Below are 22932 nucleotides of genomic sequence, written 5' to 3'. Positions count from 1 at the left end.
CAATAACACAATTGATATAAAAACACCTTCTCTTCCTCACTGCAGAAACAGTATCATAAAAAGAACTATCATACTGAAACATATACAAGTACTGTACACAGGAAACTTGAAGTAGTCTTTCTGACAGGATACTGGCATAGCTAATCCATTCAATATTCACTAGGTATCAGCTGAAAATGGGTTACCAAGTTTGAACATTACATTTCAAGCAAAATAAGGACCCACTGAAGAAAATGCAGAGGAGAAAAACAAGCACAGTCTGCAATCTCTGTTTGTGACTAGGCACAGTCAGTCACACCATAGAGCAGTGAATTACTGTGTGGGGAAAAAAACATGTCTGGTTTATATTTTTTTATCCTCTGGGTTATTAAAGTTAAGTATGCCAATAGATTTCCTATGTCATAGTTTTGTTTTCACAAGTAACTTTAAATATTTTGTTTACAACACAACTGTCTTACTGCAGTTAAAAAATATGTTTTCTGAAACTATTACTTACCAGTAAAATTTCAAGTACAGGTCCTAAAAGCTTGAAAAGATTACAGATTTTAAATTCAACACAATGACACATTGACCGTTTGGACATTTACAGAAAGGCTTAAAGATAGCGTGAGGCTGAAAGCCTGAACATACATATGTTTTAATTCTCAGTTTAAAGAACATTTAATTTAAAAAAAAAACCCACATATACTACAGTACGGTATAAGTAAATAGCATAAGTATATGTTACCTGCTTGGTCTTTAAATATTTTTGATATGACGACAGGCACTTTGTGCTCAGCACCACCCTGTAAAAGATGCATATTAACTGTGAGATCTCAGTTAAGACTGAAGTGAACTAGTCGTACTGAAAAGTTAAAGAAGAAACAAGAAGTTATCCATACCTTTATGCTTAAGCCCAAGCCACCAACTGGTTGTCTATGAAGTGTAACAGTTCTGTGCTTTAAAAAATTGTAGAAAAAATAAATTTAGGTGAAAACACAATATCTGAATAAGCATAGCATATGTTTCTAAACTGGTTTTCACTTTTAAAAAACTAATTCTCAAAGGTACCCTAGAATCTGAGTGATCAAGTTCAGTTCTGAAGTATCATTCAACACTGATTTATAGACACATTTAATTCCTTACCATGGAGAGCAGAATTTGTGTATTGTCCTGGCTTTGGCTGGGATAGAGTTAATTTTCTTCCTAGCACCTGGCATAGTGCTGTGGTTTGGATTTAGGATGAGAATAATGGTGATAACACACTGATGGTTTAGTTGTTGCTAGGTACTGTTGACACAAGTCAAGGACTTTTCAGCTTCCCATGCGCTGCCAGGTGCACAAGAAGCTGGGAGGGGGCACAGCCAGAATAGTTGATCCAAACTGGCCAAAGGGCTATTCCATACCATATGATGTCATGCTCAGTATATAAACTGGCGGGAGCTGGCTGGGGGGCAGCGAATGCCACTTGGGAACTAGCTGGGTATCGGTCAGCGGGTGGTGAGCAATTGCATTGTGCATCACTTATTTTGTATACTATTATTATTTTACCTTCCTTTTCTGTCCTATTGAACTGTCTTTATTTCAGCCCATGAATTTTACTTTTTATTTCCCCAATTCTCTCCCCCATCCCACTGGGGAGGGGGAGGGTGAGCAAACAGCTGTGTGGTGTTTAGCTGCCTGCTGGGTTAAACCACAACACGTATGAATTGTGCATGCAGACTTTTAGCATGTTTTTCTATCACTGAAGTGATATTCTTCCTAAGCAGAAATTTTTACATGCTTTTGCTTTGTTTTGACAAATGTTTTAATGACAAAACTGTATAAAGAGCTGATATGTGCATTTTCATAGTTGATTTACCTTCTTTAACTGCTATCATGTATGCACATATTTATCCTCATTTTTCAATCACAAATACCAATGTTTTCTAATCCGTATCTTCAGACCTATACCCTTTTTTTTTGCAGCATATGCCAAAAGACTTTCAGTGATAGTCTGCTTTAAATGGTTATTTTCTTGCATTTCATGTTTAAGTGCATAAAGAATATAGACATTTATCAATATTTTTCTACAGCGACCTATCACATGTTTAATAGTATGCTGCATCTGACATTTCATTAATGTGTAAATCTTGGTGCCTGACAACATAATAATAGCACTTCATCTGTTGACAATAAGTATAGAGTTGAGGGAAACTTTTGCAACATACTGAACAGTACTGCATAGAATGCCATCTTCCACTACCTAGAAATTCCTGAACATGTAAGATTTTTTTTTTTTTCTGTACATCAGAAATTACATATGAGATACTCCTAGATGTATACCTCCTGACTGGGTATTTTATAGTCTCACTAATTTAGGTTTGATTTCAATAGTCAAGCCCATAATCTTATATTAACAAGCTATTTTTAGCTTTTTTTCTAACACTCACCTTACTAGACATATGTTGATATTGACTCAGGGGAAAGGGGAATACAATAAATCATAAATTTCAGCCTTATTTTAGGAGGGTAAAATTAATGCATATGGTAAAAATAAGTTAAGAATACCTTCATACATTTTCATAATTTCTCTCCTCTTTTCCCATGAACGTTATACTACCAGTCTCTGCTAAAAATGGAAAACTATTATATTATGACACATGGTACCTGATTTATATCAAAAGCTTTATATGATTCAATTTCAGATTATATAATTCAGCTTTATTGAAATCTGTGCTAATTCAAATTGTTTCATAGGTTCTCTTCTTCATTTTGAACTGCATCAAAACTTTTGATCAAAATTATCATATGCACTGGGAAAGTTCAGATCCAATCTGAATTAGAATATGTTTCTACCTTTAAATTCAGTGACTCATTCCCAAGAGCCATTTTCTAAGACATAAATCCTCTCTGCTTATTTAATTCGTGTTTCTCTCCACCTATACTTATACCCTGTAAACAAATTATCCAAATATATCCCATCACGTAGGGATGATGGAATAAATATTTTGACAGTTTAGATTGCTTTAGCATTATTGGACAACAAATACAAATACATTACATGAATAGCTTTAGCTATTTTATAAAACACAAGCAAGGTATTATTTATTGGCAACTTATACATTCAACTAACGTTTATTTTTATATGGTCGAGAGGTACATTTCAAATGATAATACGGATGATATAATTGAGTTTGTAGCCCTATGAAGCAATCTATTTGCATAACATATTGTAATAATCTTGATATTTATATTTTCATAGTTCATAGTGTTGCTTAATACAGAGCTTCAAAAATTCCTGTTAAAGGACACTTTGAAAGAAGGTATTAAACATGTACCTAAACGTTTCCTATGCAACAGCTTTTTTAATTAGAGCTACATTTAAAAAATGCAAAACATTCCTACTTTTAAAGATGTTCAAATTGCAAAATAAATGCCAAAAGCTGAGCACAATCAAGTGTCACAAACTTATTTCAATCCTATGATCATATATCATTTGCTATGACTAGCAGTCATACAAGACCAAACATCACATTTCATTTTCTACAGATAATTTTTGTTATTGATTTTGAATTTTAAAAGATTGAACAGTGTACAATTCCAGAAGAAAGGTAATACTGGGTCAATACTGAAAACATATAAATAGAGCCATGGATCTTCACTATATTACAATGCTTTAAGGTCAGATGATTGTAAATTTGGCAACAAACTATCCATTCCATTATGGAATAACAGTAAAACCAGTTCATAAGGATTTAAAGACGAATAATTTTAAAGGGGAAAAGTGTTACGAAAAATAGCTTTTCAAATGTCATGATTACTTGCTATGAAATTTCCAGTCTTGATGACAGAGTACCAGTGTTGTAATAACCCTTATAAGGCAGTGATCTGACACTCCACAAAAACGTGATTAAAAACATAAACCTACTCAAAATAATATGGTGTTTTTTAAGCACATGTAAATTGGCTAGCTAAAAGATTCCAAATCAAAATGTAATTAAGATAAAGCTACTATTTAGTGGATACACTTCTTGTGGGATATTGGCAGTACCTGGGTTATTTAAAAAAAAAAAATCAGTGATCTAAAAAAAAAATCTGAATTATTTGCAATAGTGTTTGTAAGGGACACCAGTTGTGATAAGGTAATGATGAACATGACAGGTGCTAAGCATACAGCAATTCAAAGTCAAGGTCTTTTAAGGTCATCTTTGTAACAAGGAAAAGAGCTCAAACAAATAGAGAAAAGCACTCTATCTGGCAAAAGGTGGTCTTGCAAACAACCAAACACAGGAGTCATGCTGAGTATGAGAAAAAAGTACGTTCTCGCACAATGCCACAGCCAAAATCACTAGTGTAATCCTACATCATCAGGAGACTATTAAGAAGGGGCAGAAGGACTATAAATTATTTCCATATCTGGCAGTGATCCACATGCTTTAAATAATACAGCTAGTTCTGATACGCTCATTTTGAAAATGTTGCAAATAAATTGGAGAGGTAGCAGTCCAGAGCCACAGGAATGCCAAACAGTTTGAGAGATTTGTGTAGTAGTGAAACAGATGCCAGGAGTGAAATATATTTAGCTTTTTTTAAGCAACTTTCAGGGACAATCAAGCAGTTTTAAAGTATCTTCCTTGGCAGAAGATGACCAAATGTTACAGACAGATACAGTGAAAATTTCAATGACTTGAAGTGGGAAACAGACACATTCAGACTATACACACAAGACAAGTTTTTAAACTTTTGGAGTATGACACACCATAACTGTGTTTTTTTAAAAACTTTTTTTAATAGTAATATGGCCTTGAGACCTTACAGTGTACAGATATTTATTTTTTAATCTTTATGAACATGATCTGTCATGTTATTTCACTATCACAAATTTAATGTAGTGCTAAATGTAGTATTACTAAGATACTCATGGACGGGTTTTTTATGCTAGTAAGCAGTACAATATTTAGGTACATCCTTAATTTCACAACCTGCCAAAAGTATTCTCATTCTACAGAGCAAGAATGAAGGCACACAAAAAATTAGGGACAATTAATTCTGTTTTAGTCATATGAAATGCCTAAATGCTTTTTCTAAGTATTTGTATGAAATTTTTCTGTTCAAAGTACCTTGTTGACCAGCTTCAGCCTTAGCTTTGAACGTTCACCATTTTAACACATCATAATTTCACATTAGAAGATAACATGCACCTAATTCCTGATCAGCAGTGTTAATTTGGTGTTAGTTTATGTGCATGACACATCTAGGATTATATTGTAGCTCTGTTTCAGGGCAAAGATCATTCACCACTAGATAATGAGACTATCCTTTTCTTCCTGTAACCCCTCAACTCATCCCCTGCATATCTTCCAACATAAAAGACAACACAAAGCTAAGATTCAAGAGACAATAGCCTGTGTATTTCCAAATTTCTAATATTTGACCTTGCAACTTTGTTTTAAAGGAGGAAATTAAAAAAACAATTTTTTTTGGGAAAAAACACAAATTCACATGGTTCACTATAGGCATTTCCATTTAGTCCTTCATTTGGACCTTTAAATTCATAATATAGACGCTCACTACTTGACCCCCCACAAAAAAAATCTGTGGGTAATTTAAAGGAGAGTCAACATTAGATACCTGCTGAAAGTAAGACACTATTGAATTCAATTTCAGATTTTGTAGAGAAATGTGCTAAACAGTAATTATTCTCTTTTATTTGATCTCTTTTCTCTGTCCCCTCTAACTTATCCTGTTGTGGTCCCATTCTCTTCTCAGGACCTTTCTTTGCTTTCATTCTTCCCCATCTCGTAACTCAAAATTCTGGAAGGTATTTTTCACTTCTCCTTCAAACCAAAGAACAGACTATTTGTCTTACAATTCCAGCCTCACAAGCCATGCCTATGCTAAAATAAAGCAGGCTGGAGGATTTTCTTCAGCAAAGCAATGCAGTAAAACTCCCATCCACACTACTAAATTTTCTTTCCTTGAAAACATTATGACGATCATCCAAACTGCTGAACTGGGACACTACATGACACATGCCATCTCCTGATTTGGTCTGAGGCATTGTTTAAGAGAGTTATAACTGACGTTGGCAAAAAGACAGAGAATACACCAACCCGCAGTACAGACAATTTAGCACAACTCAAAACGTAGCCAGGGAGCACGCTCACATACAGTATAGACAACTGTGGCCAATACTGAATATTCGCTATGGCTGTGTTTTATTTTCTAGCAGAGATGAAGTCACATAGACCTGTGTGTGATGGACCTTGCAATAAATAAAAAAAAAAAGGACACCAATATACACTAACTACATGCACAGATTTAAATTAAAGTATTTCTAATTATCCCTACAAGTACTGATTGGTAGCATTGGTAGTGATGTACAATAAAAACATACATGTAAAATAACATACATCTTCGTATTAAATAAAATCTAAATTCTGATAGAAAAGCATGCAACATTCTGACAGCTATCACCAAGTGAGACAAAGTCCTTGGTCCAAGGAACATTAAAATAATTTCTCTTAATGTACTCTAAATGATGATGCTGCTATAGCTGGCACTATAGATATAATTCTAATAGTGTCACACTAATAAATCCTTTTATAAAATACATAATAAATATACTGGTACAAACACATTCTTATAATTGTGAGTCAAAAGTTTAGCCAAACTCAGGTTTCAAGAAAGTAAATCCAACTAACAACCCTATCTGCCAAAGCAGAATTTGTTGTTTGTGCACTTGAGTGACTACTGGTAACACAGGTCCTGAATGTGGACTACTTTACTGGTAATTCTGTCTGCTTGCCTCTGCTTTTTCCTTCAGGCTGTCAGCTGTGCAGAGTTGGAAGGAAAAGAGTAACGATGATATTTTATCAAAAATCTTTTGTATTAAAACCTAATCTTTTATACAAATGTGGATTAAATACCCAGCCGACAGGTTTCAGCATGGTTAAGACGACCTCTGTCGATTAGAGTCAATACTTGCCCTAGTCTTGAGTATAGCATGTGGGATTTAGTTAAAATTTTTACAGCTGAGAAGGTACTCTGTAATAGCAACTGCTATGTACTTTACATTCAACATTTATGTAACTGTGATCCCAAGAAGGGGACTATGCAAAAGTGAGGAATCTTGTGGAAAGGAAAAACAAAGGGGGCAGCTAAGAAAATTAAAACATTATAGGCAGTGTGAAGAATACTGAAGGGTACCACACTGGAAGCACGGAGCCAATGAATGCCACTTATTAGAAGTGCTTAATTAAGAGAAAAACGAAAACTGCATGGCTAAAGAGGAGGTTAAGAGAGGTTATTACATGTAAAGACTGATGGATATCATATTCAAATGAAGACAAGAAAAAGGAACATAACCAAATATAATTGGAAAACAGAATTAGGCAGTAACAGTAGAGAGAGTTCCAACAACTGCCAAAGGAATCAAAATTAATAATAAATCTTCAAATCTATCAGGAGCAGGAGGTCTGCCAAAGAAACCACAGGGCCGATTTATGATCAAGATATAAAAGGCATACTCGGAGAAAATAAGGCTACTGAAGGGAAGATAAATGAACACTTTTCATTAGTGTGAAAGAAACTAGAGACATTCCTCCAACGTTCTTTGTAGGACAAAGGATGTATGGAACTGTCTGAATTTGAAATCACTTTAGAAGCAAATTGACTAAATAGCAATAGCAAATCACCAGGGTCAGACAGCATTCACCCTAGTCTTAAAGGAACTCAGGGATGGATCAAACAGGAACACTGGAGTGATACTTTTCAATAAAGACTTGATACATGAAGACTACAACATTGAAAATAAAATCCCATTTTTTTATAAAAGGTTCCAGTTAAGGCTTCGGAAACTTAAGGCCTGCATGAAACAAATTAGAACAAACTATAGGGGAAAAAAACCTTCTAGACAGTGAGAGAAGCTATAACAAAGAACAGAAATGGCAGACACTTTGATGAACTTGATCTATCTTGGAAGAGACTGTGTATTTTTTAAAGGAGAATTATGGAAACATAGGAACCATAAGGGAACAGTCTTGCACAGATATACTGCTAATTAAAATTACTTAGAAAATAAATAGAAAACAAGGGGATGGATTAAATGCATAACTCTCACAATGAAGGAAAGTCACGAGTGAAGTTCCACTGCTGCCTATGTGGCAACCTGCATTATTTAAAATACTCATGAAGAGTTTAAAAAAAAAGGTAGAGGCAGTAAGATTAACTTTGCTGCTTACTGAGACAGGAAGAATAAGTGAACTGAAAATGTTTGCAGAACATCTTACAAAATAGTAACCAGGCAACAAACCAGCATACAAAATACAATAGCAGAACAAAGCTAGTCAGAGAGATTATTTTTCCCATGTACACTGTTTATATAAGGAATTAGGATCAATTCTGAACCAGTCATTGCTATTAATGACTAACACCTTGGGGTTAAAGTAGATGGTTCCATGACATCATCAGTGCAGTGTTCAGCAGTGGTCAAAAAGACAAATCAAATTTTTGGAAGTCCTAGCAAAGGAACAGAGACAAAAAACATCATTATAGCACTGTAGAAATCCAAGGTTCACCTCACCTTGAAAACTGTATACCATTTTGGTCCATTCATACCTGAAACTGTTAGAAAAGGTTCAGAAAAAGCCAACAAGGATGATGAAGCACAAAACCAATCAGGTTCCAAACAAGGAATAACAGAATAGGCTATAACTCTTCATCCAGGAAAAGAGACAGACTGGGGATCAGGAGGCTCTTACAATACAACAAGTTGCACGGAGGACAGTGAATGGGAATCAGTTTTTATAGCCTTTACCAGTACAAATACTAGGAGGCACCAAATGACACTATTAGGATCTAGGATCAGAACAAACAAAAACAGGTGATTCTTTGTGCAACGTGTAGTAGATTCTAGAGTCTGGTGAAAAAAAATTCTGCATGTTGAAAGTCTACATGTGTTCAAGCGGATATTGGACAACTATAGCAAAAATAAATCTGTTAAGAGCTAATACAAAACTGTACTTTGCTCAAGAAGGCACTGAAGAATTTGGGGTAGGGAAAGTGTTAAGAAAAGCATCACATATTCTTGCTCTGCTTGGCTTTTCTGGGGAAACAATGGCTGCTGCTGGGAAAAGGACAGTGGGCTCAGTAGATTTTAGGTCTGACACAATTCTGAACTTACAGAATCATAGAATCGTTTAGGTTGGAAAAGACCTTTAAGATCATCAAGTCCAACCATTAACCCAACACTACCAACTCCACCACTAAACCATGTCCCTAAGCACCACATTTACACGTCTTTCAAATACCTCCAGGGATAGGGACTCCACCACTTCCATGGGCAGCCTGTTCCAATGATTGACCACCCTTTCCGTAAAGAAATTTTTCCTAACATCCAATCTAAACCACCCCTGGCACAGCTTGAGCCCATTTCCTCTTGTCCTATTGCTTGTAACTTGGGAGAAGAGACCAACACCCACCTCACTACAACCTCCTTTCACATAGTTGTAGAGAGCGATGAGGTCTCCCCTCAGCCTCCTTGCCTCCAAGCTAAACAACCCCAGTTCCCTCAGCCGCTCCTCATAAGGCCTGTGCTCCAGACCCTTCACCAGCTTCCTTGCCCTTCTCTGAACACGCTCCAGCACCTCAATGTCTTTCTTGTATTGAGGGGCCCAAAACTAGACACAGTATCCAAGGTGTGGCCTCACCAGCGCTGAGTACAGGGGCACAATCACCTCCCTGCTCCTGCTGGCCACACTAGTCCTGACACAAGCCAGGATGCTGTTGGCCTTCTTGGCCACCTGGGCACACTGCTGGCTCATGTTCAGCTGGCTGTTGACCAACACCCCCAGGTCCTCTTCTGCCAGGCAGCTTTCCTTCCTACGCAACAACAAAATTTCATGACTACAAAATTTGGACAGAAACCCACAGTAGCTTTGCAAGCAACTATGAAAGAAAATTATACTCCAGAACTTCTTGCCAAAAGTGAATTGCAATATTTGTGGGGAAAAAAACCTATCTTTTTGTGACATTAATGATAATGTCATGCACACATGCAGCTGAAAACCCAGTGTTTGTCTCAGTCAAACATACCAACAACTTATTTCACTTTTTACTTGTCTGCAGGCTATATATAATTTTTCTTTTCAGACTAATTTATTTATGGTTTGAGGCTAAAGTGAGGCAGACATCTGTATCAGTCTTAAAAAAAAAAACCAAACCCCCCAAAAAATACAGAGCTACAGATGACTGTATGATGGCTGTGTAATTTTATTTCATTATAGGCAAGGAAAACTCTTTAGAAAGTGTTAGTAATTATCAATCTGAACAGGAAAGCTGAAATTAATACTTTTTTTTGCTTTTTAACTAGCATTTTGTTTTGCTAATGATATCCTTTAATAGTATCTACAGTTTATTAAAACTCTTCATTCTGAAGGCTTCCAAAGTACTCAATGTGTATGCTATAACCATCACTTATTCCAGTTGTGCTACAAAGCAGAAGTAATTATGTACCTCCCACAGCACAGCACACAGTAGGCCTGTTTTGCTTTGTTTTCTATCTCTGGGAGATTAGAGGAAGAATAAGTACTCTGCATGAAACTTCAGGATACATTTAAATAGACGGAATATAATTATTAAAACTGTAATTGTCCAGGATACCAACATGAAATATTCTATCTTTCTGAGACCTTTTATTGCTGCAAGTTGTCAAGGATTTTATTATCTGTTTCTCAAAGCGATACTGGCTCTGTAATACCTACCTGCTATGTTTAAGAATTGGGGTAACAATTTGGCCATGACATTCTCTAGCATCTAAGTTTTAGGAAACAAATGCGTTGACCAGCGTCAAACGTACCAGCACTGGAAAGAGAAGGCAGATTTACCTGCTAAGTGTTTGTCAGGAAGTTTGATCTGCTCGTATGTTAAGCATTTCTTTGAGCAGGTAGGCTGGCTGTCATGTTTGGACTTAGTCTGTGGTGGAAGAATACATATTTTGGAAATGTATTTTTTCTTTGAACAACAAATTGTAAACCTGAGAAGGCCATTAAAATTTTCACTTAAGTAATGCTTTAACTATTAAAGGACATTCATATTGCCTAAATGCACACGTCCGAGTAAAACTTTTGTCTTGTTCTGATGCATGAAAACACTGGAGCACATATAGGTGTTGACTGAACAAGCTTGCATATGTTCAAAGACAACCAAACTGCATTTAAGAAAGCAGCCGACTCTTTGTGAAAGACTAAGATTTACAGCCACAGAGCTGCTAGCTAGGTACAAAATCAAAAGCTATTTTTAGGGATGAAATTCGCATAGCTGCAACATTGGAATGATAGAATTTAAATTTGGGTTAGAAGCAATATTTAGGTGTGATCAATCTGTTTTCCTCCCCACCACTATCACCCTCATGGAATAACGTTTACTCTGCAGGAGGGCCAGAGCATGACCAGTGGGTTTGTATCTCATCAAAGCATATAGCTTGGAGACAGGGGCTTCATTTCAAAACAGTATCATGTTCTGCACACTGGGGCAAACAACTGCAGTGCAGAACAAGCTGTTAAAGATGTGAATAAGCAGAAAAGTTTTTGCCCCACCTTCAGATGCCGATAGCCATTGTCCACAGACGAAAACAGTGCAGGTAATATATTCTTAAATTCAGCCTCTATCTTTTGCTTACATGTAGTTCCAAAAGGTGTTAGAAATACAGGGAAAGACAATTCCAGAAGAGCTCTGGACTGAAATAGCACATATAACTATACAGATGAGGGGAGGAGGGCCTTACAAGGTCTCAGTCATCAATACTGCAATAAAGACCTGTGAGGCAGGAACTCTCAAGGACTCCAAGAATGATGCCAAGCAAGAATATATTGAAAAACAGATACAATATAAATTTTAAAACATATAAGACACAGACATCATACAAAAGAACACTATGCCAACAACAGTACAGAGAAGAGACTGCTTGGTAACACGAGGTGTAATGCTGCTTATAACAGCTACTAAGAATTATATAGCTGAAAAAAAATCCTGTAGTTTTAACAGTTCTCTACATTACATTTGAAAGTATCATTCATTTTGAAATTATATGGTCAAATACCCATCTTTTAGGCATCAGATAGCTCTTGACATAGAAAACTTTCTAGATTCGTTTAAAACACAATGACTTAAAAAAAATGTTTATCTCTGGAAAGGTCTTTTATGTCTTGATATTTGTTCATATGAAGTGACTGGAGATTAATGGGCAATATGAGAAGGCAATTACAGTCCTTATTTTTGGTACTGTTTTTTAGCGGGATTTTATATCCACCTGTCAATGCCTACCCATTATGTCCATATTACCAGGCTGTTAACACCGAGGACTGGCACTTGTGGTAAAGGATCTTTCATTAGGAAAAATATTTATATATATATATATATATATATATATATATCTGTATCTATCTCTTAATGAAGAATGTACTAAAGGGATTTCACAAGGAGATTCTGCTTGAAGCACTCCACACCCATTGTTATAAATGGATATATTTGGAAAAAGATTCTATATGTACCATATTTCCCTTTTCTGTGGCAGTCTACATGAAAATATTATTGAGTGCATATATTATTTCCAAACATCAAACTGAAGCACATGGTAGAAAATGCTGGAACACTTGAAATAGCCCATCTTCTTCAGATTTTGTTGAAAATATTCTAAGAAACAAACCCATTCACAATGGCTAGAATAGGTTGGAAGACAAAGATTGCCAACACTTTGATTTATTTTTATTCTTTTTCCTTGCACTTAATCAGTGTAAGACCACTGTGCTGACTCCAGCAGTACCCTGCTGGGCTGGCCCGTCCCCCTGCCATGGGGCACGTAGATCATGTGGAGAACCACGGCACTGGCTTCTCTCCTGGACAGGCATCTCTCCCATTTGGATGCCGAGTGACTTGTCAGCATTAAATATAGCCATGACTAAACATGCCTTGGTACCTGAGCCATCTAGTCCCCACGCTCAAACCACAATAGACTATGGATGGAGTTGATGGACCAAAAGATGGGGACCAGGGGTGTAAAGCCCCTCCCACGGTTAGGGAAGATCAGGTTCAAGACCACCTGAGAAACCTGAATGTACAAAAGTCTATGGGACCTGATGAGATGCATCCCAGAGTCCTGAGGGAATTGGCTGATGTAGTTGCCAAGCCACTCTCCATGATATTTGAAAAGTCATGGCAGTCAGGTGAAGTCCCTGCTGACTAGAAGAAGGGAAACGTTGTGCCCATTTTTAAAAAGGGAAGAAAGGAGGACCCTGGGAACTATTGACCTGTCAGCCTCACCTCTGTGCCTGGGAAGATCATGGAGCAGGTCCTCCTAGAAGCTTGCTCAAGCACATGGAGGACAGGGAGGTGATTTGAGACAGCCAACATGGATTCACCAAGGGCAAGTCCTGCCTGACCAACCTGGTGGCTTTCTATGAAGGAGTAACTGTATCCGTGGACAAGGGAAAAGCAATGGATGTCATCTGTTTGGACTTCTGTAAAGCGTTCGACACAGTCCCCCACAACACCCTTCTCTCTAAATTGGGGAGATATGGGTTTGATGGGTGGACTGTTTGATGGATAAGGAATTGGTTGGATGGTTGCATCCAGAGGGTCGTGGTCAATGGCTCGATGTCCACATGGAGACCAGTGACAAGTGGAGTCCCTCAGGGGTCCGTACTGGGACCGGTGCTGTTTAATCCCTTTATCAATGACATAGTAGGATTGAATGCACCCTCAGCAAGCTGGGAGACGACACCAAGCTGAGTGGTGCGGTTGACACACCAGAAGGATGAGATGTCCTCCAAAGGGACCTGGACAAGCTGGAGACGTGGGCCTGTGTGAACCTCCTGAGGTTCAACAAGGCCAAGTGCAAGGTCCTGCACCTGGGACGGGGCAACCCCTGATATCAGTCCAGGCTGGGGGATGAAGGGATTGAGGGCAGCCCTGCAGAGAAGGACTTGGGGGTACTGGTAGATGAAAAGCTGGACATGAGCCGGCAATGTGCGCTTGCAGCCCAGAAAGCCAACCACATCCTGGGCTGCATCAAAAAATGCGTGGCCAGCAGGTCGAGGGAGGTGATTCTGCCCCTCTGCTCTGCTCTGGTGAGACCCCACCTGGAGTACTGCGTCCAGCTGTGGGGCCCTCAGCACAAGAAGGACATGGACCTGTTGGAGCGGGTCCAGAGGAGGGCCACCAAAATGATCCGAGGGCTGGAGCACCTCTCCTATGAGGCCAGGCTGAGAGAGTTGGGGTTGTTCAGCCTGGAGAAGAGAAGGCTGCGAGGAGACCTTATTGCAGCCTTTCAGTACTTAAAGGGGGCCTACAGGAAAGATGGGGACAATCTTTTTAGCAAGGCCTGTTGTGACAGGACAAGGAATGATGGATTTAAACTAAAGAAGAATAGATTTAGACTAGACATAAGAAAGAAATTTTTTACGATGAGGGTGGTGAAGCACTGGAAGAGGTTGCCCAGAGAGGTAGTGGAGGCCCCATCCCTAGAAACCTTCAAGGTCAGGTTGGCTGGTGCTCTGAGCAACGTGATCCAGTTAAAGCTGTCCCTGCTCACTGCAGGGGGGTTGGGCTAGATGACCTCTAAAGGTCCCTTCCAACCCAAAGCATTCTATGGTTCTATGGTTCTATTACATTAACAGATAACAGACTATTCCTTAAGCAAGGTAAGTGGCTAAACAGGAAAACAGGAGAATGTGAGCAAAGAAATCATTCATTGCTGCATTGTTCAGAGTAGTCAGAGTACTTTTTTTATTAGATAAACAAACTTTATTCCCACTACTACAGTTCCATCTGTCATTTATGGGAAAGAGTAGTCTCAAAAAGCCTACTTACTCATTGAAAGTAAGATGTCAAATTTACTACAGGTACTACATGGCAGGTTGACAATAGAAAATAAAACCCAGTCTTAGGCAACGATGGCAGTAACAGCAGAGCTTGCTACCCAGGCCCTTGGGAAACATGCAGGGGAGAGGAAGAAGCAGAACACAAAAGTGCAATATGAAGTTAAAAAGAGAAGCCTGCAACCTGTCCTGCGTGGACGCAAGGGAAGAAACAGTCTGATACCAGAAGGGGTAATATGATAAAGATAGGTAGTTAACATACCATCCATGTCTTATCTTCCTTTTCTTCAGAAACTCTTGAAGCTATGACAAGGAAGTTATGAGATCAAAAATCATTGAAGAAACAGATCTTGTGAGAATGTGAGACACAGCAAAATGTATCATAAAATGCAGACATCCTGCTGGTTGTTACATATCCAAAAAGCACAAAAGAGGATGCGGTGGAGAACAAGGATATATGAAATCCTTCAGGAAGTTTTCTCCTCAAGATGGGGAGTTCCCATGATGAGCGTTTTCTCAGCTCACACCCCCCACCTCTCCAGTCCCACAGCTTTCTCAGCAAATTGTTCTGCATGTGTTTAAAGTTCCACCAAGTACAGAGATTTCCAATTCTGGTCACACAACCCTCACTTCTCACTGATCAGCAGCGCACTTCCACCTTCCCAGTGGCTGCATGTTGCAGTCCACCTTTTTCCTGACTCTCTTCCTAGAAATATGGATTTTAAACTACAGTAGGGGCCTGCTCTTGCCAAACTTATTTCCAGATGGAATTCAGAAGAAACACCATACTGAAGTGAGAGAGTGTACGCAGCAGCCCTAATGAGAGATGGTGCTGGATTATGATTAATCACCCAGTCTAACAATATAGGCATCTATGTGATAGTGCTAAAACCATGTAGCCTTATGCTGATATGTAAAGACCATATGACATATCATGCAGCATGTCAGAGGAACTGCAGTGCCATCACCTAGGACTGGGACACAGAGATTCCCTCTTCCAGTACATGGCAGTCCAGGGTCAAAGAACACTTAAGAAGTCAGAAAGCACTGTTTTGATTGCTTCCTTACTCACTATTGTTACTACGTACATATGTCCCACAGCCTTTATTAAAAATAGCGAGTATACACAAATCTTAAGAAATCAGCAGAGCATGAAGAAAATGTAAAGGTCACAGAGTTAGCCACTTTGGTCAGACGGAATGTGCCGCACCTGTGCATTTCCACAAGTCATTAATACTGCCCTCTCAGGAACCATAACCACCAGAATCTTATAATTAACCAGGTAAACAATCAAAGAATGCATTGCAAAATAACGTAACAGCTTTTCCGTAAAACTATATTGGGGTTGGGGTGTCAATCAAAGAACTTTATTACAAGTAAGATTTGCTCTACTGTTGGCTATAACATGTCTGGACTTCAGGAAAAGCTTTTTGCTCAAAAGGTGCCTTTAGTTCCAAGTCTGTATAATTTTTAATAGACTGGTTTATATTCTTAGAAATAGTTGCATTGCTTAAAAAGACAGTGTAACTCGGAAAGTGGAATGAATTATGGAGACAAGGAAATGTAAGTCAAGAAACCTCAAGAAAGGGAGGGAAAGACACAAATTAGTCCTCCATGGCATCATGTGATGCCTCATTCTCCACTTCCATGACAAAGCGGCAAGCTGTAATAAGGAACACATAGACAGAAAGGAAAAGATTATTTTGTGAAAAGACAGTTTTGAAACTTATCTCCTTACATTGCACAGGAGCCAAAAGGAACAGGAAGAATGAAGCTATAAAAATTGACTGAGACATGCCAGTCACTGTTGAGTTTTGTATAAAGACAAAGCAGATCTTTTCACATGCTAGTGAAGATCTGGGACAGCTGCATAGAATCCTTACTAAATATCATATAATAAGATATTTTTATTGGTTCATCTTACTATAACTGTTTCCACTACTGTAGATCAAAGGTTTTTTTTTTTTGGGGGGGGGGGGTGTTTTGGGGGTTGTTTTTTTTTTTAAATAGAGTAAAATGAAGTCACTCATTTTATTTTCAAAGCCTGCCAACCTAAAGGAGAATTATACAAAAGACAGAACCAGATTGTTCTCATGGATGCACCAAAAAAAAGATGAGAGGCAACTCTCACAGCTTGCAGCAAAGGAAATTCCAATTGAGCATAACAATGTGAAATAACTTCACAGTGAAAGCAGTTAAGCATTAGAAGAGGCTGCCCAGAGAGGTGGTAGTATCTCCATCCTTGGAGGTATTCTAAATGTGAATGGACAAAGCTCTCAGCAACTTGCCCAAACTTGGAAGCTATTCCTGCTTTGAGCAGTGGGTTGCATTAGATGACCTCGAGAGGTCCCTTTTAATCTAAATTATTCCATGATTTATCCTAGTAAAGATGACTGTGACAGACCTCACTGCAGTTTATTCCCCAGGGTGTGGTGATCATATTAAATATGTCTGAATGAAACACATTCAGTCTTGATACGAGTTCACAAGAATCCTCAGGAACTCATCCACTGAGTTGTAGGATGCTTAATTTGGGACAGGAGTTTTCTTTGGTGCTATGAGAGAACCCAGGACTCAGACTGTTCTCAGACTGACAATACAGATTATGTCTATGCAGACCGTCTACAGATACGGATTTCCAGAGTTACGAACAACATATATAAGAGCCTGTGGCAAGATATGATTATACTTCTTTCTTTTCCCATTAAAAATAAGCTGATTTCTTTCAAGTAAAAAAGCATCCTATAACAATGAATTATAGCTAAATCCTGCCAGAACACAGCTGTTCTTTATTTGTGTACTTTCATTTGCATTCACTTTGCGCAACATTTCACATGTTGGCTGGTGTGAAGACAAAGATGAACGGGAGAGGTTGCACCTATCAATATCCCACATACCGTAACTGGAAAGTCTTATGCTACCATCGCAGTCAGATATTTTGCCCCTAACTGTTGAACATTTTAAACACAAGCTCCCACAATATATACAGTTCAAATTTACCAATCCTGACACTCTGTCATGGCTCTGTGTATAACAGATTAATTGCCATTTTAATAAAGGACACATACAGTTATACATATGCCTCATTTACCATGTAGTAACACCAACGTTGTGCTGCCTTTCTTTTCTGTCTTGCTGGTATGAATGCTTACCCTCAGCTGGACTCTTCCCATGTCTCAGGAAGAAATTATTTTTCAGGGATATCCATAGTGTCCTTTGCATTCTTCTGTTCTGTTACATTTGTTAGCCTTTTTACTTACTCTTTTTATCCTTAATAATATAATGGGTTTTTTTGTCATGCTGATGAATACTCATATGCATTATTTATTTTGTGGTACAAACTTTTAACCGTTTTCAAAGTGACAGCAACACAAGCTTATGATCTTTCATAATAAAGATCCTAAGGAATTACTTGATAGCTATCTTCTAAATATCTAGGTCAGTTTTCATAGAATCATAGAATCGTTTAGGTTGGAAAAGACCTTCAAGATCATCCAGTCCAACCATCAACCCACACTACCAAGTCCACACTAAACCAATCAAGGGTAGACTAGACTAAACCATGTCCCCAAGTGCCACATCTACGCGCTTTTTGAACACTTCCAGGGATGGTGACTCCACCACCTCTCTGGGCAGCCTGTTCCAATGCTTGACTACCCTTTCCGTGAAGAAATTTTTCCTACTATCCAACCAAAACCTCCCCTGGCGCAGCTAGAGCCCATTTCCAGAGCATGGAAAACAAATCACAAATGGTTAAATAATGTATTTTCTCCATACAAGTGATCTTAGTTTCAAAAGGAAGAGTTTTTCTTCAATCACGCCCTTGAAGTTTCCAAAAAGATAGAAAATGATAATTATTAGCTTTTTTTAAAAGTAATTTTGGACCAAAATACCATACCAGTGATGGCAGAACAGGCACTGAGCAAACAGTAATCATAGAATCATAGAAATGTTTAGGTTGGAAAAGACCTTTAAGATCATCAAGTTCAACCATTAATATTAGTAGTTATCTAGACAGAAAATTCCTTGGGTTAAAAAAAAATTAACTTTTAGACTTCAGTGCAGACGTTCCCTAGAGGTTTGCTAAAATAACATTCTTCTCTGTCCTTATTAGCATCTGAGTTATAAAGTTAAAGTTATAAAGAGTTATAAAGAAAAAGTCATAGCAGTCTCATCAGGGATTTAAACAGTACTTTCAGGCACTGTGTATTTTTTGAATCAACAAAACAACTAATCTTGCTATTTTTCTTCCTTATTCACCTACCTTGCTTCATTCTGATAAAGTCCAGCTAAGACACGGCTTGTGAAGCTGGACAATTGGGTACCCAGGATGCAAAGGTTTTTGTTATTCTAATTCTATTAGACTCACATAATCCTCTGAGGAGTCTTCTTCCAATCAAGATGCATTAGAAATCTATTTGCCTGACCACTGACCAAGTCAGAGACAATTCAGCTCTGTGAGGACTGATTTTGATAAAAAGCCAGATGCATTTCTTTTCTTTTTCTTACTTTGCAAGTGGAATTAGCAGGAAAAAAAGATACAGAAATATAATACAAAGTAAAAGACAAAAAAAACTTGCTTATGAAAAGAGGAGAGGCATAAAACTGTGGGCTGACAACAGAAGGATGATAGCAATATACATGGAAGAAAAACAAAGAATATTAAGGGAGTGAGGTGCTGTATGTAAGAAATTAATTTTAGCATGCAGAATGACAAAAAGTTAAAGCAAAATCATCCCTTAATGAAGCATGAAGTATAACAATGACTGCCTCCCTGTTTCTCCTTTAACTGAAAATGGATCTCTCCCTGTCTGTCATACAATTAATTCCCTTCTGTGAGTATTGTTAAACTTTAAATCTGGGGGAAAAAACTCTTGTGTTAAAAATACTTAGAAGGTAGTGAAAAATGTTTATTCATTTTCAATACACCATTTCTGTCAATACCTTCATGCCTGGCTTCTGTGAGAGTGCACCAATTCTGATGCACCCATGCATTCTCCTTTTTCCTACAAATCTGAACCCCCCCAAACATAATACTATATCATGAAGACTTGCTTAGAACACTTGGATTTGCCAAATCTGAAGTTCTGAAATACATCTTGGTGGAAAGACCACATGTTTAATCACATAAATGTAAATTATGTAAGTATTACACACAGTTATATATAAACTATTTTTAATAAATGTAATAGTATATCATAAAACACTGGAAAATATTGTTTCCCACAATGGTTCCATTTCCAGAAGGATTATTACAGATACTTAAAAGCCACCTTGTCTACTGTGAAAAATGTGAAATCTAAGGAAAAGAAACAGTTGCCTCTACATTATTTCATCTATACACATCTTGAATTTCACAAACCATGCTCTTCTCTCTCGTTACTCTACATCCAAGTCCAAGACAGCAAGAACTAGTGAAATGGGCTGAACTGCCATTAAATTATAGAAAGCCAGCTCTACAATTTCTCATCAAAGGTGAAGCTTTCTGAGTGCTTAAAAGTAGCACCTAAATGAATGGCAGATGGCAAAATATGAAACGAGTAGATTTAGATGATGGTAGTAAAAGGCATTCTAAAGTGAGAGCCTTTTATCCTTGGGAATAATCTCTATTGCTGAAAGTCCAACCCACAGTAGCACTAGCGATCACTGATGTCTTTGCCAGTCCTCACTGTAGCATTCAGAACTGGAGGGGACTAGCAGCAGTATTCACGCACAGCTGCAAATCCTGTCCTCTGTATTCCTCAGGATCAATGAACCTGTCAGCAAAAGGGAGGCTGGAAGGAAATGCATCCCATGAATGCTGTCCCACAAAAGTGGCTGGAGAACAAAGTATTACCACAAGTAGACACACAAGTATCTTTTTCAATATTTTTCCATTCACATGTCCCACTTAAGAAGTTACTCTAAAAACAAAAGATTTTTTCCCCCCTCCTACATGTTTGAGGTGACTATAGAATGAAGGCAAATGAGTTATTTCTATTTCTGTTGCAAATGAACTAGTTTTTGTTGCAAATGAACTAGATGAATGGCCATGTGTACAATAAAAATTAACTATAAATACCTGAGAAAGAAGTATAGAACGAAGGAGAATAAATCAGTAAGACAATGTGATTATTTATGACTGCTATAGAATTGAGTTTCAGGTTATAATTCTCTATTAATATTTTGAATCAGAAAGCAGAGGGATGAAAATTGTTTTCTTGAACCACTTGAAAAGGAAACCATTTATCTCTTTGGAATTTATCTTGTGTAGCTGTAAATGTAAAATTTCAGAATTACCAAAAACAGTGCTAGAGAACTACCAGCTATTTCAGCTTATTTTCAAATTCTGGTTTTGAGCTCCTATATCCTAGCTATTTATATACTGTAAAAAAGACAGTGTTCATCTTCATGTTGCACTCAGTTGGCCTTTATATTAAATGCTAATGTTCCACAAGTTTTTATTTGGTTCAAACTATAATATTGAAAAAGCAAATACTGCCATGAAGCCACAGTTCAGTTTTAGTAGAGGAGTCACTCCTCTCCAGGCTGACCCACTGTATAATCATTACTGGTCATGAAATACAACCAAGGAACTTCAGCTCATTTTGTATGCAGTGGCTGCATATCCCAGTTCTGCCTCTTATGCAGGGACTCTTTCCAGAATTTCTTTCAAAATCCAGCTCCTCAAGTATTACCAGAGCTTGTCTTCCTGTCCTGTCTTCTACCAGGAAATACTGTTTAGGGTACCCATAAAATGTAGGAGCAAAATGCATCAAAATCAACCCAAATCTTGATATTAAAAGGAAGAGGCAGACCTAGTGGGTAGTTTGTTTTTTTTTTTTTGTACTGCTTTAGTTTTGGGTTTGGGGGGTGACAGGGGTTGTTTTTTTGGGTAGGGTGTTTTGGTTTTGTCTGTTGTTTTCTTCTTTTTTTTCCCTTGAATGATCAGAGTGATGATCAATCTATATACATATTTGATACAACATTTTCTCAGATGCAGCCAGCCTGTGCTGATTCAATCAAGAAGTGATCTGGGACTAGGTAGGATAGAATTTTGATTCTTTTTCTATGAAAGTTTATACACAAGGCATTTAACTACCATTGAGTCCAGAGCAATCATGTATACTTACATGCACGGATACCATATATTGCAGTAACATGATATTTTACTATGACTCTTGCAACCACAATTAGCATACAACTTATCAGCACTACCAGCAGTGTCTGCGGTTAAAAGCTACAGTTTCTCATGCTTCTCAGTGAAGTAGAAAGTATATGCAAGATGATTTTTCACTGAGGCTTATATTTCTTTCAGCAAACCAACCAGAAATGGACATGCCTTTCACTTCACTGAGTGGCCTCCCACTAGTTGCCAACCGATGCAACCTTTTTGAGTGTTTTTAAGAGAAGTCATGTTCCACAGAGTTCCATGGACAAGTTTTGAAAAGAATACATAATGTTTCTCACTACTAAAAGCTATTTTTAATTTTTTTTTTGTGTGTGATATTAAACAATTTATATAAATATTTACTATGGCAGGAATGAAACATGTTTTTGTGTTATATAGGCAGACTCTCTCTCTGACATACTCGCATATGTATATACAGATAGCGACTATATACTTTTTTGGCTCCTAATTCTTAGCAGAGTATCACAAACTTACTTGATGTCCCCTAGTGCCAGATTTTATGTTTACATGACATATGCAATACAGCAAGCAGAGAGAAAGGCTCCCCCTTGGCCTCCTTTGAGGAGGCTGCCATGAATTGTTCACTCTAGCACATACCAGCACAGTTCATTAAATTTATTTTACTCAGTAAAATCTGGGATACCTAGACTTATATTTAAGAGGAACACTGTTTATATGAGGAAATAAAATACACTATTTGGGGACGTCCATAACCTACACACCACTGCTGTACTGCTTATCCAAAATGCTACCAGTTTTCCTAGCGACATTATTAAATGGTGATACAGAAGATTCCTCTACAGCTTAGGGGCACCACATGTTTTGAAAAAGTAGCATAACTGAATTTTGGGGAAAAAAAGCACTACATACATGCTGGCACTGATTAAGCCCCATCTGTGCCTGAAAGAGAATTAAAGAGAAATA

The 22932-nt window shown here is 37.8% G+C and overlaps 1 protein-coding gene across 1 annotated transcript in view; it reads right to left on the bottom strand.

The window, feature by feature from the left end:
• Positions 1-22932, bottom strand: part of SNTG2 (syntrophin gamma 2) — a 324178-nt gene that overhangs the window by 167327 nt on the left and 133919 nt on the right. Inside the window, exons 3-4 of the mRNA XM_075707925.1 lie at positions 882-938; positions 728-785 (exon numbers count right to left, since the gene is read on the bottom strand). Coding sequence (XP_075564040.1) covers positions 728-785; positions 882-938 — 115 coding nt within the window. The remainder of the gene's footprint in view (positions 1-727; positions 786-881; positions 939-22932) is intronic.

Source organism: Pelecanus crispus, chromosome 3 (assembly GCF_030463565.1).
Source record: "Pelecanus crispus isolate bPelCri1 chromosome 3, bPelCri1.pri, whole genome shotgun sequence".
In the NCBI taxonomy this organism is placed as follows: Eukaryota; Metazoa; Chordata; class Aves; order Pelecaniformes; family Pelecanidae; genus Pelecanus; species Pelecanus crispus.
Note: the sequence above shows the minus strand (reverse complement) of the source record. Positions and strands in the feature narration are given on the sequence as shown.